At 59.6% G+C, this 13,079-nt stretch overlaps 3 protein-coding genes across 3 annotated transcripts; 1 reads left to right on the forward strand and 2 right to left on the reverse strand.

Annotated features, from left to right (window-relative positions):
- Window positions 1-764: 764 nt before the first annotated feature.
- ZMYND15 (zinc finger MYND-type containing 15) lies at window positions 765-7,035 on the reverse strand. Its single transcript, XM_060647547.3, has 13 exons — window positions 5,965-7,035; window positions 5,313-5,547; window positions 5,059-5,214; window positions 4,644-4,804; window positions 4,043-4,195; window positions 3,647-3,727; window positions 3,380-3,496; window positions 3,180-3,268; window positions 3,000-3,098; window positions 2,733-2,886; window positions 2,593-2,651; window positions 2,180-2,340; window positions 765-1,989 (listed from the first exon to the last, which is right to left on the reverse strand). The coding sequence occupies exons 1-13, from the start codon at window positions 6,548-6,550 to the stop codon at window positions 1,818-1,820; spliced, it is 2,223 nt and encodes a 740-aa protein (XP_060503530.1). The 5' UTR covers window positions 6,551-7,035; the 3' UTR covers window positions 765-1,817.
- A 358-nt stretch (window positions 7,036-7,393) lies between these two features.
- On the forward strand, window positions 7,394-10,926 carry CXCL16 (C-X-C motif chemokine ligand 16). The gene is made up of 5 exons (XM_060647552.3): window positions 7,394-7,633; window positions 7,992-8,130; window positions 8,399-8,481; window positions 9,353-9,772; window positions 10,622-10,926. The coding sequence occupies exons 1-5, from the start codon at window positions 7,567-7,569 to the stop codon at window positions 10,666-10,668; spliced, it is 756 nt and encodes a 251-aa protein (XP_060503535.3). The 5' UTR covers window positions 7,394-7,566; the 3' UTR covers window positions 10,669-10,926.
- Window positions 10,927-11,037: 111 nt separating this feature from the next.
- MED11 (mediator complex subunit 11) lies at window positions 11,038-12,869 on the reverse strand. Its single transcript, XM_060647554.3, has 3 exons — window positions 12,670-12,869; window positions 12,389-12,519; window positions 11,038-11,743 (listed from the first exon to the last, which is right to left on the reverse strand). The coding sequence occupies exons 1-3, from the start codon at window positions 12,752-12,754 to the stop codon at window positions 11,606-11,608; spliced, it is 354 nt and encodes a 117-aa protein (XP_060503537.1). The 5' UTR covers window positions 12,755-12,869; the 3' UTR covers window positions 11,038-11,605.
- Between the last annotated feature and the right edge of the window lie 210 nt (window positions 12,870-13,079).

Raw genomic sequence — 13,079 nt, forward strand, 5'->3', positions numbered from 1 at the left:
ACTCTTGGCGGCTGATGGCTGGCTTCCAGATTATTCCCCGGGGAATGACTTCCTGCCTGTCTGGATTGTGTAAGGACACCTGTGGTTGTTCCATAGGGAGCTGTGGGTCCCACATTGCCCCAAACATGCTCTCCTACCCTGCAGCATTTAAAACCAAAGATAGGGGGCGCCTGGGTGGCTCAGTCGGTTAAGGGTCGGACTTCGGTTTCAGGTCATGATCTCAGGGTTAGTGAGTTCAAGCCCCGTGTTGAGCTCTGTTCTGACAGCTCAGAGCCTGGAGCCTGTCTCGGATTCTGTGTCTCCCCCTCTCTCTCTGACCCTCCCCTGCTCACTCTCTGTCTCTTGAAAAGAAATAAATAAGTGTTAAAATTTTTTTTCAGAACTCTTTTTAAAATTTCATTTTAGCTATTATAGATGCAAACCAGGGGATTGTGTATTTCACTTTCTTTTTCTTATTAATTTGCATTTCCTTATGCAGCCAGCGAACCAGCTCCCTGGAGCCTACTTGGAGTTCTGTCTCCCTCTCTCTCTCCCTGCTGCCCCTCCCTTGTGTGTCTCTCTCTCTCTCAAAATACATAAATAAAACATTATAAAAAATGAAATAATTTTTAGATTTATAGGTGAGCTACAAAGACAGAATGTTCCTGTACCCCTTCACCCATTTTCCTTTAACGTTATGTCTTAAACCACCACAGTGTGTTTATGGAAACTGAGACATTAGCACAGACACCATACCGTTAGCTAAATATAGATTTTATTTGGATTCCCCAGTTTTTTCCACCAAAGTCCTTTCTTTGCCCCAGGATCTGACCCGGGATACGTCATCTTTAGACATCATGTCTCCTCTGTCTCTTCCAGTCTGTCAGTTTCTTGGTCTTTCCTCCTCTCTGGTGACTTTCACACTTTGGCAGGAGTGGTCATGCGTTCTGTAGACTGTCCCACAGGATTCGTCCGATGTTTTCTCAGGATGAGACAGAGCTCAGGGATTCTTAGGAAGAACACTAAGGTGATGGGGCCTCATTGCAACAAGTCGGGGAGCACATGACGTCAACATGACTTACTCACTGGGGGCAAGTGGTGTGTGCCAAGCTTCTGTTACTTTTCCCTTTCTGTACTTAGCCACGGAGGCACTAAGCCCAGCCCACACTCACGGGGATTTTAAGAATGGAGGAAAGGGGATTGAAGCAGGGGACTAATGCCGTAGAGGGAATTCTCTGCCTGGTGAACGAACAGGTGAACTTGAATGCCTTTGGCAGGCTGACTCAGAAGTTGGCCCTTCAGTGGATATGCTGAACGAGAGAAGGTGGAGACCGGACGAGGAGGGCCCAGGGTTGGGTGGCCTGGGGCCCTTCTTTGCCTCTAAACCACGGGGTCTGTGCGCCCCTCGGAGCCTGTATGCTTTTGCCCTGCCTGCTAGTGAGAAGCCACTTTCCCCTTCTCGGGTCTTGCGTTGGGGCAGGTCCCCGAGGGTTACAGGGGCCTGGAAATGACTTACGCCCCCCCCCCCCCCCCACACCAGGAGTTTGCCAAGGAGGGTCGCAGCCACGGGGAAGGGAGGCGACAGCCATGGCGGGGCGGAAAGAAGCTGGAGGAAAATGAGTCATCCCGAAATCCTTTCCTCTCCTGCGCGTTTAAGGACCCCGTCCAGGGCGTATAACCGGAAGGCGCGTGACTCAGTGGTGTCAAACGAGCCCTTTTATTTACCTCCGCGCGATCCGCCAAACGCCTCCCCCCCGGCCGTGCGCGGCTCCGATCTGCTTTCGGGGGCGTGTTGGGCGGGGGGGGGGGGGGGGGGCCGGGCGGCCACACCTGGGCCCTCACCTGCGCCGGCGGGCCCCCCGCGCAGGTTTCTTCTCCCCTCGGCGTCTGCGGGCGGGGGCGGGGGGCGCGGCGGGGGGCGGGGCCTGGGGCGCGGGACCCGGCGCCGGGCGGGCCCCGCCCCCCTGCGGGGGCTTGTAGACCAGGTGGAAGATGAAGGCGTTGCAGTACCTGAGGGGGCGTGGCGCCGTCAGGGAGGGGCGGGGCGGCCCGGGCGGGGGGCGGGGCGGCCATAACGGAACACGCCCCCGGGGCGGGGCGGCAGGTGCAAGTGGCGGAAGCCCGCGGGTGCGGGGCCGGGGGCCGAGCAGGGGGTCCCGGGAGGAGGGCGGCGGACCCCGCGGGGGTCGCGGGCAGTTACCAGGGCATGCAGTTGTCGGCCGCTCGCAGGCGAAAAGGGGAGCGGAAGGGATTGGGCCTCGGGGGGCTGGTGCCCCCTCCCGTGGCCACGGCCATGGTCTGGTCGTCCATCACACAGCCGTACTCGCTGCTCTCGGTGAAGAAGGCCGGCACTCGGAGGGACTAGGGGTGGGGGCGGGGCGCGGGCCTCAGACTCTCCCAGCGGCGCCGCACGCCAATCCCTCCCCCGGCGCCAGCGGCAGAGTCAGGTCACGAGTCAGGCAGACACACAGACAGACAGACGGACAGACAGGGCCAGGAGGACCCTGGGCGCGCCCCGTGTCCGGAGCGGATGGTGGGAAGAAGAGGCTTTCGGAAAAGGAGGAGGGGTCGGGGCAGGAGGAGAGAGCAGGTCCCTTTTGCCCCATCCCCCACCTGGAGCCGGGGCAGCGAGCTCAGCCAGGTGTCCTTGAGACCGAAGCCGGAGTTAAACCCTGCAGATAGAGGGAGAGCGGGCAGATGCTGTCGCCCGTGGCCTTCTCCCGCCTCCCCACACGCCTACCCCAGGCTCTTACCGATAACCACGTCAGGTTTGGGCCCCTGGAGCAGGTGGTAGGGTCGTGCAGACACCTTGATCTGCAGGTCCCTGCGGCCCCCCTTCTCCTTGGTCCCGGAGCTGAGCCGCCCCGATACCCCGGAACCAGGACGGACAGACACTTCTGGGCCATCCTGGGGAGCCAGGAGCGGAGTGGAGAAAGGGCTAGACGTTAGGGCACTGGGAAGCTGCCTTAGGCAAGACAGGGGAGAGCAGGCCCCACCCCCACCCGCCCACCAGCCCTCACCCTCTGCAGGGTAAAATGCTGCTGGTCACTCTCGGGGGGCAGGCCGTCGCCCACAAACTGCAGCTCTAGGGCCACGTGGGGGAGCAAGACCAAGAGCTCCTGAAGGACAGAGAAGACAGATCAGGGGCTCACCTTGCGCGCACCTCCACGTACCCAACCTTCTGTCCCGGAGGGACTTACCCAAAACACCATGACCAGGTCAAACTCCTTCCCGGCCTCCACCACGTGGATTTTCAGTGACTGCTTGTTCTGGATGTTGAGCTCAGGGACTGGGGGAGAAGCTGGCCACTTAAGAAGATGGTCTCCCTTCCCCTCGTCCCCCTCCAGCCCCCTGCCCCCCTGCCCCCTGCACTTCTGTCCCCCTGCTCGGCTCTCCTTACAGGACTGGGGCACCAGGTGGGTGATGACATAGTACACAGTCAGCGGGTAGGTGAGAAGCACGGCCATGGGCGAGTCCAAGCCGAGGCCCCTCCACGTGTAGTAATCCTGCCATGAGCCTGGGGAGAGTGGGTTACTGAGGGACCTGGTCCAGGCCTGGACCCCAGCCCCTCCAGTCTAACAGCCCCCTTTTTCTCCGCCACCCAGACTGCGTCCTCCAGTCTCTGTCTCTATCTGTGGCTCCCTTAAGGCCCCCCCCCCCAGCTCACCAAAGAGGCTCCTGGGCGGATCTGGGGGCACAGGAGGCATCAGGGCAGGCCCATCCCCCTGGAGAAGCTGGTAGGGATCTCCTGAGAGGAAGGAAGGAAGATGATCCTGGTGTCAGAGAGACCCCCGTCGAGCCCTTCCCCCTCTTCCTTCCAAAGGAGTTGTATTCCCCGGAGCTGCAAGCAAGAGCCGTGGACAGTGGCCTGTGGGCGAGGCTCCTGGAAGGGGCGGGCAGGGGTGACTTCCCCGAGGACTGGGGATAGGTCTACGATAGCCCTGGGGGTGATGGTGGAGTCTGGTGCTTATGCAGAGGCGTCATCTGGGATCCGGACAACTTGTTTCTCTCCCGTCCTTCCCTCTAGGCTGAGGGGCCCGTGCCTGAAGAGAACCCCACAAACCACTGAGAAGAAGGCTGAGGGATGGCGTGCTGCCCCGGGGGTGCCTGGGCGTGCCAGGGCCTGGAATCAGCATGCTGAGCTGGGTCCAGTAGCCACGAGTGAGGCCCCGTGAGGCCAGGAAGGCTTCCTTGTTGAAGGTTTCACTGGTCACCTCTGCAGAAGGAGGAGGGGAGGGGTTGAGGGCCTGGTGGCCAGGACCCCAGACTACAGCTCTGCTCCGTTTCTCCTAAGGACCCTGGGTCTGAATCTGGTTCTGAGTGTCTACAGCATAGCAGGTGTGAACACCACAGAATCCTTAGAACGATTTTCCGGGCTTGAGCATTTGTTAATATACTTATATTGCAGATGGGGAAACAGAGGGTCTAAAAAGTAAAGTCACCAGTTAGGGGTGGAGCTGGGCTGCCCGGATCCCCTGAGCTCTCTCAGGGACCCGGGCACACACGCCTCAGCCCCAGACCCCGTGTTCAGCTCCAGGGGTCTAGTCCCCAGCCCCTGTTTCTGGGATCCAGCCCCCAGCACTACTAACCCGTCAGCCCCAGGACCCCGTAGCCGGGCACCCGGCCCCAGTTCCTCCCACCCCATCTTGATCTCCTCGTGGTACCTGTGGCGTAGGTAAAAGGCAGAGTTGCCAGTTCTCCGGCACGTTCCATGAAGGCCGCGAGCCTCGGGCACCAAAGCCGGTGGCTCACGTCATCCGGACATCGCCGCCAGTCGGCCCGGAGACAAGACTCTCCGCAGTACAAGACCGCACTACACTGGGGGCTGGGGGCACGGGGGGTGGGGACACCCGGCGTTAATCTCTGGAGGCCCTCGGCCTGCTGTCTGTCCGTCCTGCAGCTGCCCATATATCACCTGGTCTGTTTTCCTGTATATTCTGCTGTCAACAGCTGCTCTTTCCCTCCTTTTACTTCCCTGTCCCCCATTCTGTCTCCCGGGCCCCCCAGCGGCCAGCTTTGTCTTGTTTGCCTGACTGTTGGGGTCTTCCTCCCTGTCACCCCATCTTTCTGGCTGCTCACCAAGGTGTCAGCTTCACTTCAAAGCTATGTCTGTGACAAACGTGGCAGGTTCGAGCCCGAAGGGAGGCAAACGTGAAGCCTGGCCGGGGACCCCATGTCCGCATCGGCGTCTTGGCTAACTTCACTCCCAGCCTCGGGACCAGACTCTCCAGCTCTCTGAGTGGGGGTGGAGACGGAGTCAGCCTCGGGGTTGCTCAGGAGTCCAGACCCCTAGCTCCCCCCACCCCTCGGTCTCAGATACTGGATTTCTGTACCGATGCAGCTGGGCATCTCCCACAGTCAGCTGTCGGGGCTTTCGAGGGTCTCCGGAGCCCATGGGGCAGGCCATGCTGTGGCAGAGGAGAGCATAGGCCCGAGGGGCCAGGTTCTCTGGCCCTGAGCCCTTGCCTGCACTGCCCTGGGCTCCATCCATTAGTAGGTCAATGCCCAAGATGGTGCCGTGTTCGTCTGTTACCAGTAAGAGGCAGGAAGGGTGCAGGGGGGCAGCCTCTGGGGAAGAAGGGGAAAGTCAGGGGTGTGAACATCAGGCCTAGGGGGGCTGGGCAAGTCAACAAAATGAACAGGAGGGACCAGGGAGAGAGGACGTGACTCATCTGCAGGGGCCAACTGCCGCACAGGCAGAAATGCAGGCCTGCTGTTGCAACTTTAAGTGTTTCTTGAGTTTGTTTGGCTTTTAATTTCGATGTATAAATGTTGACTCAAATTTAAAAAAAAACAACAAACAAACCAAAAACCAAAAAACATTGTGGGTCAATGAAAACACCTTTTCGGGCGACATCAGCCTGCAGGCCACCGTCAGTGACTCCTGGCCAGGCTCTGAGAGGTATAGGAGGTCTTCCAAAGTGGGGGGGGGGGGCGTGCAGAGAGGGGTCAGGGCAGGGCCAGGCCCCCACCCTGGGGTCTTACCACTTCTCCGTCCCTTCCTCCTCTCAGGGACTGCTTCGTCCTCTGCCTTGTCTTCTCGGCAGCAATCCTGGCCACCTCCTCCACCTCCTGCCTCTTGCTCAGGCTCCTCTGGCCTCCCTGGAGGGTTTGCTTCCTGGGGGGAGTCCCTGCTGGTAGGGGCAGGGGCCCCATTTTTGTCTGGATCTACCTTCTCCAAGCCTGCACCCTCCTCCTCTCCATTCTCTTCCTCCTCCTCCTCCTCTGCTTCCTCCCCTTCCTCCAGGCTGACAAAACTGACATAGGGGCTTAGGTCTCGCAGGTGGAGTGGGGACTCATCTCCCAGGAACTGGGCAGCCCCCAGGCCCGATCCAGGGCCTGGCTCTGCTCCTTGCCCCAGGCTGATGCCCACATTACGGTTGGGCAGAACATGCAGCACCCAAAGGGCGGGGTCCTGGGGCAGCCTTCTGATCTGCGTCTCCAGCTGGCGCCAGCGGCCCTCAAGGCTGGCCCCCACAGCCCTGCGCTCGGTCGCAAACTTTCGGAACCAGCCAAACAGGAGGGCAGCGAAATCAAGGAATTCATCCCGGTATCCAGATACAAACTCCATGTCTTCAGGGCCACAGGGGCCTGGGCCCAGACTGAGCAGAGGAACGGATGTACGGTGAGGGGAGTTTGGGCCCGGGTCACAAGATGGGGAGGAGGTGGGTCTGAGGGTCACCTACGAGGGGAACCTCTGGATTGGAGGGATGTTAGGAGCAGAGGCTAGTTTTCGGGGCTCAGGGTGGGAATGGGGAACAGACTTGGAAGGGGGCGAGGAGGCTTTAAGATGAGTAGTCACGAGAGAGGCGGTATTGGGGTATTGGGGGTTCAAACCCTCAGGACCGGGGTTCGAGCGGTGAGTAGGTTTGGAGGGCTAACCCGAGGGGAAGGGTTTGGGCAGGAGGCAAGACTCTGGGATCCGTCTGAGCCGGGGCATCCCTCCGGCTTGGATCGGTTGGGCGGGGAGCCCCAGGGGACCCAGCCCCTCCCGGCCGCTCCGCTCCTCCGGTACCTGCAGCCGCCACCACTTTTCGAAGGTAAATACCTCGGGGCTGGCTGGGGGGTGGGGTGGGGGGCGCGGGTGTGACGTCAGGGCCGCCCGAGCCCGCCCTCGGTGGCCACGCCCCGCGCGTCGGGAGCGCGCGCCGAGGGGGCCCGGCCGGTGTGCGGCCCCCGCCCGGACTTCCCCGGCCGGCATCACCGGCATGTGACCCGGGCGCGCCGGGAAGCGAAAGCGGGTCGGAGTCCTGGCGTTCGAGGCCTGACCTGGGCGGGCGGACGGCAGCCGGAGTCAGCCCGTCGGGCCTCCCGCCCCCCGCGCAGCCGGCTTTTCCTTTGCTTTCGGCGCGCGTTCCCGGCGGGCGCGGGGGCGCGGGGGCGCGGGGCCCCGCCTCCGGGGTTTTCCCCGCGGCGGGAGGCGCGGTCCGCGCGGTCCCCGCAGTACCGACCGCGCTGTCGGTTCGGACGGTGCGTGCGCGGCAGGAGGGCGCCGCCAGCTCGCGCAGCCCCCCGACCCGGACTCGCGCCCACGGGACCGGGAGGAACTCTCTGGACGCCGCGCTCCGGTGCCGCCGGGTCCCCGACATGAGGCGGCCCTGGGGACTCCGGTCCCTCGCTCTCCTCCTCCTGCTGGAGCTGCTGCCTCGGCCAGGTTCGTCCGGAGCGGGGTGGCGCCCAGACCCCCGAGTCCGGGAACGGGACGGGAGGGGAGGGGGGCGCCGAGGACCGCAGGGTTGTGGTGGGTAAGTAAGTGCCGAGCCCGGGTCCCCAGGCCGTCGGGGCAGTGAGGGGGCCAGCTGCCTGAGGTTGGGGACAGGCTGGGGGACACCTGGGCTGGGGGACGATCAGGGACGCGTTTGGCGGTGTGATGGCTGGGTTGTGCCCGGTGGTCAGATCCCGGGATCTAGCGAAGAGGCTGCAACGGAGCAGTGGGTTGGAGCTTCGGTGGCAGCCGGGGGAGCCCCGCCGGCCGGAACCTGTGCCGACTACCTCTGTCCTGTCCCGCTCAGGCGATGGCAACGAGGGCAGCGTCACTGGCAGCTGTTACTGCGGGACAGCAATTTCTTCCGGCTCCCCTCCAAAGCGTCAGTTACTGGCACATCTCCGAAAGCACCTGAAAGTCTATCATCGCTGTAACTCCTACATCCGGTAATCTCACTGACCGCTGGGGAGCGCAGCGCCTCCGGGGGGCGCGAGGACCCCCTCTGGCCAAACTGGAACCCCTGGGAGCCCCCTCTCTGGGTTGTGTTTGTTCCACATTGTCCACAGCTTTGTTTTTCCCTGTCTTATATACGTGGGAATTTCCTGTTCTGGGAAAAAGGCCTCACTTGCTGTTGGCGATGACCTCACATCTTTGGAATGAGGAAAGGGTTGGGAGAAGGGGTGCAGCTTGTGAGACCCCGCCTTTCCTCGGCAGGTTCCAGCTACCTGCCCGGAGTGTGTGTGGGGGCAGCAGAGACCAATGGGTTCAAGAACTGATGAACTGCTTTGATCTCAGAGGTACGAGCTTTCCCCCCTCCTCCCTGAGATCTGTTTCCAGGGCTGCGTCCTCCCCCTTACAGTCTTCTTTACCTGGCTCCTCTCCTGTGACACCTCACTTTTCTATGGTTTCTGGTGCCGGCCAGAGCCCCTTCCGTCCCAGTTCCCCCAATATCATTCACTGTGACTTTATTAAGGAAATTTAAAGATATACACAAAAGTTGAAAGAACTGTATGGCGAGCATCCAGATACCCATGGCCTGGGTTCTACGGTGTGTGGCTTTTGTATATTTATATTTTATGCATTTTGTGTAGTTTGTACGCATAAATATAGCTTATATTTTACAATATCAGGTTTCCAACATGGAAGCCATATTTGCCTTAGTGTGTGTCCATCCGTCTGTCCGTCCTTCTGTCCACCATCGGCCCACCTTATTTTCCGATGCATTTCCAAGTCTGCTGCAGGCACGACGTCACATCATTTCAGCATGTACGTTAGGCTCCAGAGACCTACATTATTGCGTTTAAGCCTCCTAGCTACTGCGGCTGTCGGTACTAACGTTATCCCTGCTTTACGACTGAAAGAAAGGAGTCCCAGAGAGGCTGAGAGGCAAGGGACAGGTCACACAACTGCTTTGTAGCAGAGCCAGGGTCCCCCCACCCCCACCCCTGGGGTCGCTCTACCTCCCAGTGCAGAGCGCATGCCTGTTCCAGTGGTTCCCTGTTGAGGTCGGCTTACTTCCTTGCCCCCCATTTTCCCTTCTGCCTCTGCCTTCCTCTTCTGGCCTTCTGCTGTTACCTTGATGTTCTCCTTGATCAACCACGCTTCCCTCTGCGTCGTCACCTTGTCCCTCATCTCAGAGCCCTGATCCCTTACTTCTTGCCTCTCCAGAGTGTGGACATGTGGACGCTGGGACCGCGGCCTCCCGGCAGCACTCACCTCCCCCCAGCAGCCAGGTTCCTGAGCCCACAGAAACGGCCCCTTTAGACCTGGGCTCCCCTGCCCAGACGCACCTGCCACCTGCCGTGTGGTCCACCCAGGCACCCACGCTTCCAGCAGGAGCACCATCCTCGGATGAAAAGCTCACCCACGTCAACGAAACTGCTACACCCACTGTGGGCCACGGGTTCGGGGCTGGGCCTGAGGCTGGGGAGAAGCAGAAGCAGTTGGAAGACAATGTGGGACCTACATCTGGGACATCAGCTACGATCCCTGTGGTATCCCTCCTGGCCATCACCCTCGCTCTCACCGTTGTCCTCTTGTACATCCTGTGCCAGAGGAGGAGGGAGCAGTGCCGGCAGCACCCTCCAGGTAAGCTGGGCCTCTAGGCCCCTCTCCTGGGGACCCAGAGCCTCCTGGGCAGGGATCCTGCCCCTGGTAGCTCCTAGTTGGCTGGAAACCTGCCCCAGGCAGTCAGTTCTGAAGGCTGTCTACACTGTGGATCATAGGCAATGAGAGAAGAGTCAGCTAGAGACTATAGACTAGAGAGGGAGATGAGGCAGGGTTGGGGCGCCTGGGTGGCTCAGCCGGTCAGGCATCCGACTTCGGCTCAGGTCATGATCTCGCAGTCTGTGAGTTCGAGCCCGCGTCGGGCTCTGTGCAGACAGCTTGCTTTGGATTCTGTGTCTCCCTCGCTCTCTGCTCCTCTCTCACTCGTGCTGTCTCTTTCTCCTTCAAAAATAAATAAAAACATTAAAAAAAAAATTAAGACAAAAAACAGGCCGGGTTTGGAGCAAGATCAGGAAGACAGCAGAACGTGGGAGCCATTCATTTAATTCACAGATCTTTACTGAGCACCTGTTGTGTTACTAGGTCGTATGGCTAATGTTTTGGGCTCTAACTCCCCAGGTCAAGCTATTCCCCTAAACTTCTCTTTTAAATTTTTTTTTTTTTTTTCAACGTTTTTTATTTATTTTTGGGACAGAGAGAGACATAGCATGAACGGGGGAGGGGCAGAGAGAGAGGGAGACACAGAATCAGAAACAGGCTCCAGGCTCTGAGCCATCAGCCCAGAGCCTGACGCGGGGCTCGAACTCATGGACCGTGAGATCGTGACCTGGCTGAAGTCGGACGCTTAACCGACTGCGCCACCCAGGCGCCCCGTCCCCTAAACTTCTCTTGATCTCAGAGCTCATCTCGAAATCTCCTTATCTTTTCCAGATCTACAGCTCCATTACACACCTTTGGCATCAGACTCCAACGCTTGAGCTAAGAATGGAAATCTCCGAGGGCAGCCATTGTGACGTATTCAGCCCCCTGTGCATTGAATTGATACATTAGAATGATCTCTGGCGCCTGGTAGGCACTCTAGCTGTTTTCTGGTTCGTGTGCAAGTAACCAAGCACTGCCCTCTTGTGGACCCTTCCTATTTTTTTCTACACAAGCCTGTAAAATCCATCTTCTAATGTGATCTCTTGGATAAAGTCTTCATGTATGTTTTTAATTACTAAAGATTATTTTTATAATTACTGACTCTTCCTTCTGCAAACATGGCCTTCAACCCCTTGCTCCCTCACCGCAGTTCTTGGCTTCAACTTCTCCGCTGAGGGTCTCCCCACTTGCCACCGTCTCTCTTCACACACCAGCTGTTCCTCCCTCCTGCTTCCTCTCCCACAGTGCGGGCCTGGGCTTTCCCACCCCTGCTCCCCGGCGGGGGGGGGGGGGGGGGGGGGGCCCACGCAGTTTGGTTTCATTTCCCCCAATCCCTGTATCACCCACGTATGTTCCAGTGAGAGTCTGGGCTCCTTGCTTTTCTTGATACTGTTTTTATTATTAAAACCCCTAGTTCTTGTTTTTGCTTCTTTCAATGAAGAACGTGTCTTCATTGGTCCCGTCTGCAGAGGCCTGCGACAGGGTCACACAGTGTTGGAGGAAGTGGGTTTGGTGTCTGAATCTCCGTCTGTCTGAGCTCGCCAGCACTTTCATGGAGGGCAGGAGCAGGAACCAGGGCAGGGTTGTGGCAGGCTTGGTCTGCCAAGTTTCTCCACCCCCCACTTTCAGTCCCTTTGTCCCCATATCCTCTGGCCAGCAGGGCGTGTATGTGGCGGCCCACACTACCCATTGCACAGGTGTCTGGGTTCTGTCCCGGGTGCAGACAGGCCCTGTCCCGGGTCCTCCTCCGAGCTCTCACTCCACCTGCTTGGCCTAGTTTTCCAGCATCTGCTCACAGGTTCGGGCCACATCACTGAGCTTGAGGCGAGCGTAGTCCACTCGCTTCAGGGCCATCTGACAGTCCTTCCTCGAAGAGTAGCTGGAACCCTCATGGGGCTGCCCCGTGGCCACCTAGGGGACATTCACATTGATCGGTGAAGCACCCCTTCCCTTCCCCATCTCCCCACCCAAGCATCCGGTCTCCTGTATCATTTTCTTCCTTGAGTGTGAATCCATTATGGCACATGGGCGGTGGCTGGGTGACCTCAGGTAAATCACTTAACTTCTTTTAACCTCATCTGTAAAATGTGGGTAACAACAACTACTTCCTAGAGCTGTTGTAGGAATAGATAATGCAGCGCCTGGCATGCTGCAAAATCTTAGCAAATGGTTGTTGCTGTTGTAATGACTTCAGAACCCTCTCGACCCTGTCCCTTTTCTCCACGTAACCACTTCAAACCCACGAGGTCAGGTCAAGTTTCTAAGTGCAAAGTCCTGTGGGTTTGGCATTGTTTACAAGTCCTTGGGAATTCCCTGTCCCAGTAGCTCATGTGATGCAGAGCAGTGAGGCAGGCGGGCCTGCCTTCAGGACTTTCTTTTTAGAAGGAGAAGCCAGCCCTGGAGAGGGGAGGTTCTGCCAAGGGTCATCCGGCTGGGTCGTGGGTGGTGCCAGTGTGGACGGCCAAGTCCCGTCTGGCTCCAAAGGTCAACGATCCCCGAAGGCTAACGCTTAGGCGGAGGGCCAGGCGGGCGCGCAGGACCTCCCAGCACACACACCTGGGTGAGGTAGCGGATCTGAGCCGACAGCTCCGCTTCCACGTGTTGCACCGACGCCGTGAAGGCCGCCGCCTGCCGGTCCAAGAGCCGCTCGTTGCTTTTCTCCTTGGACAATTCCAGGATCACGGTACCTGCGGGGCGGAGAGAGGGCGGGGCTGGCCGGGTGCTGCCCCGCCCCGGGACCCGCCCCGGGACCCGCCCCGCAGCGCGAGCACTCGGGCTCCCTCCCGTCCCCACTGCCTGGCGGCGGGCGGCGCAAGTACCGCCGTCGCGTCCCGAACCTGCATTCTGGAGGATGGCGCCGATTTCCCGCTCGATGTCTTCCAGGGCCCGCAGCCTCTCGTTCGCCAGGCTGTAGGTCGCCATGGTCACTCCGGGACTCCTCCGCGGGGTTTTCTTCTTCGGCGAAACTCGACGCTCGAGCCCGGAAGTGGCTGTCAGCTTGCGCCTGCGCAGGTCGCTCTCTAGCTGAGACTACAATTCCCAGGATGCTCAGCGCAGCCTCGCCTTGCTGGGGCGGGGGGGTAGTCACCCGGTGAACTACAACTCCCAGGGCGCCGTGCGCACGCCCCGGTCTGCGCCGCCGCCGCCACCTCGCGACCACCTGTGGTAAGAGGCGGTGGTGAAACATTTCATTCCTTGGACTGAGGTCATTCAGACCTGTCCGCTTTCGCGACACTGCCCTGGGGTA

This window comes from Panthera onca, chromosome E1 (assembly GCF_046562875.1).
Source record: "Panthera onca isolate mPanOnc1 chromosome E1, mPanOnc1 haplotype 2, whole genome shotgun sequence".
In the NCBI taxonomy this organism is placed as follows: Eukaryota; Metazoa; Chordata; class Mammalia; order Carnivora; family Felidae; genus Panthera; species Panthera onca.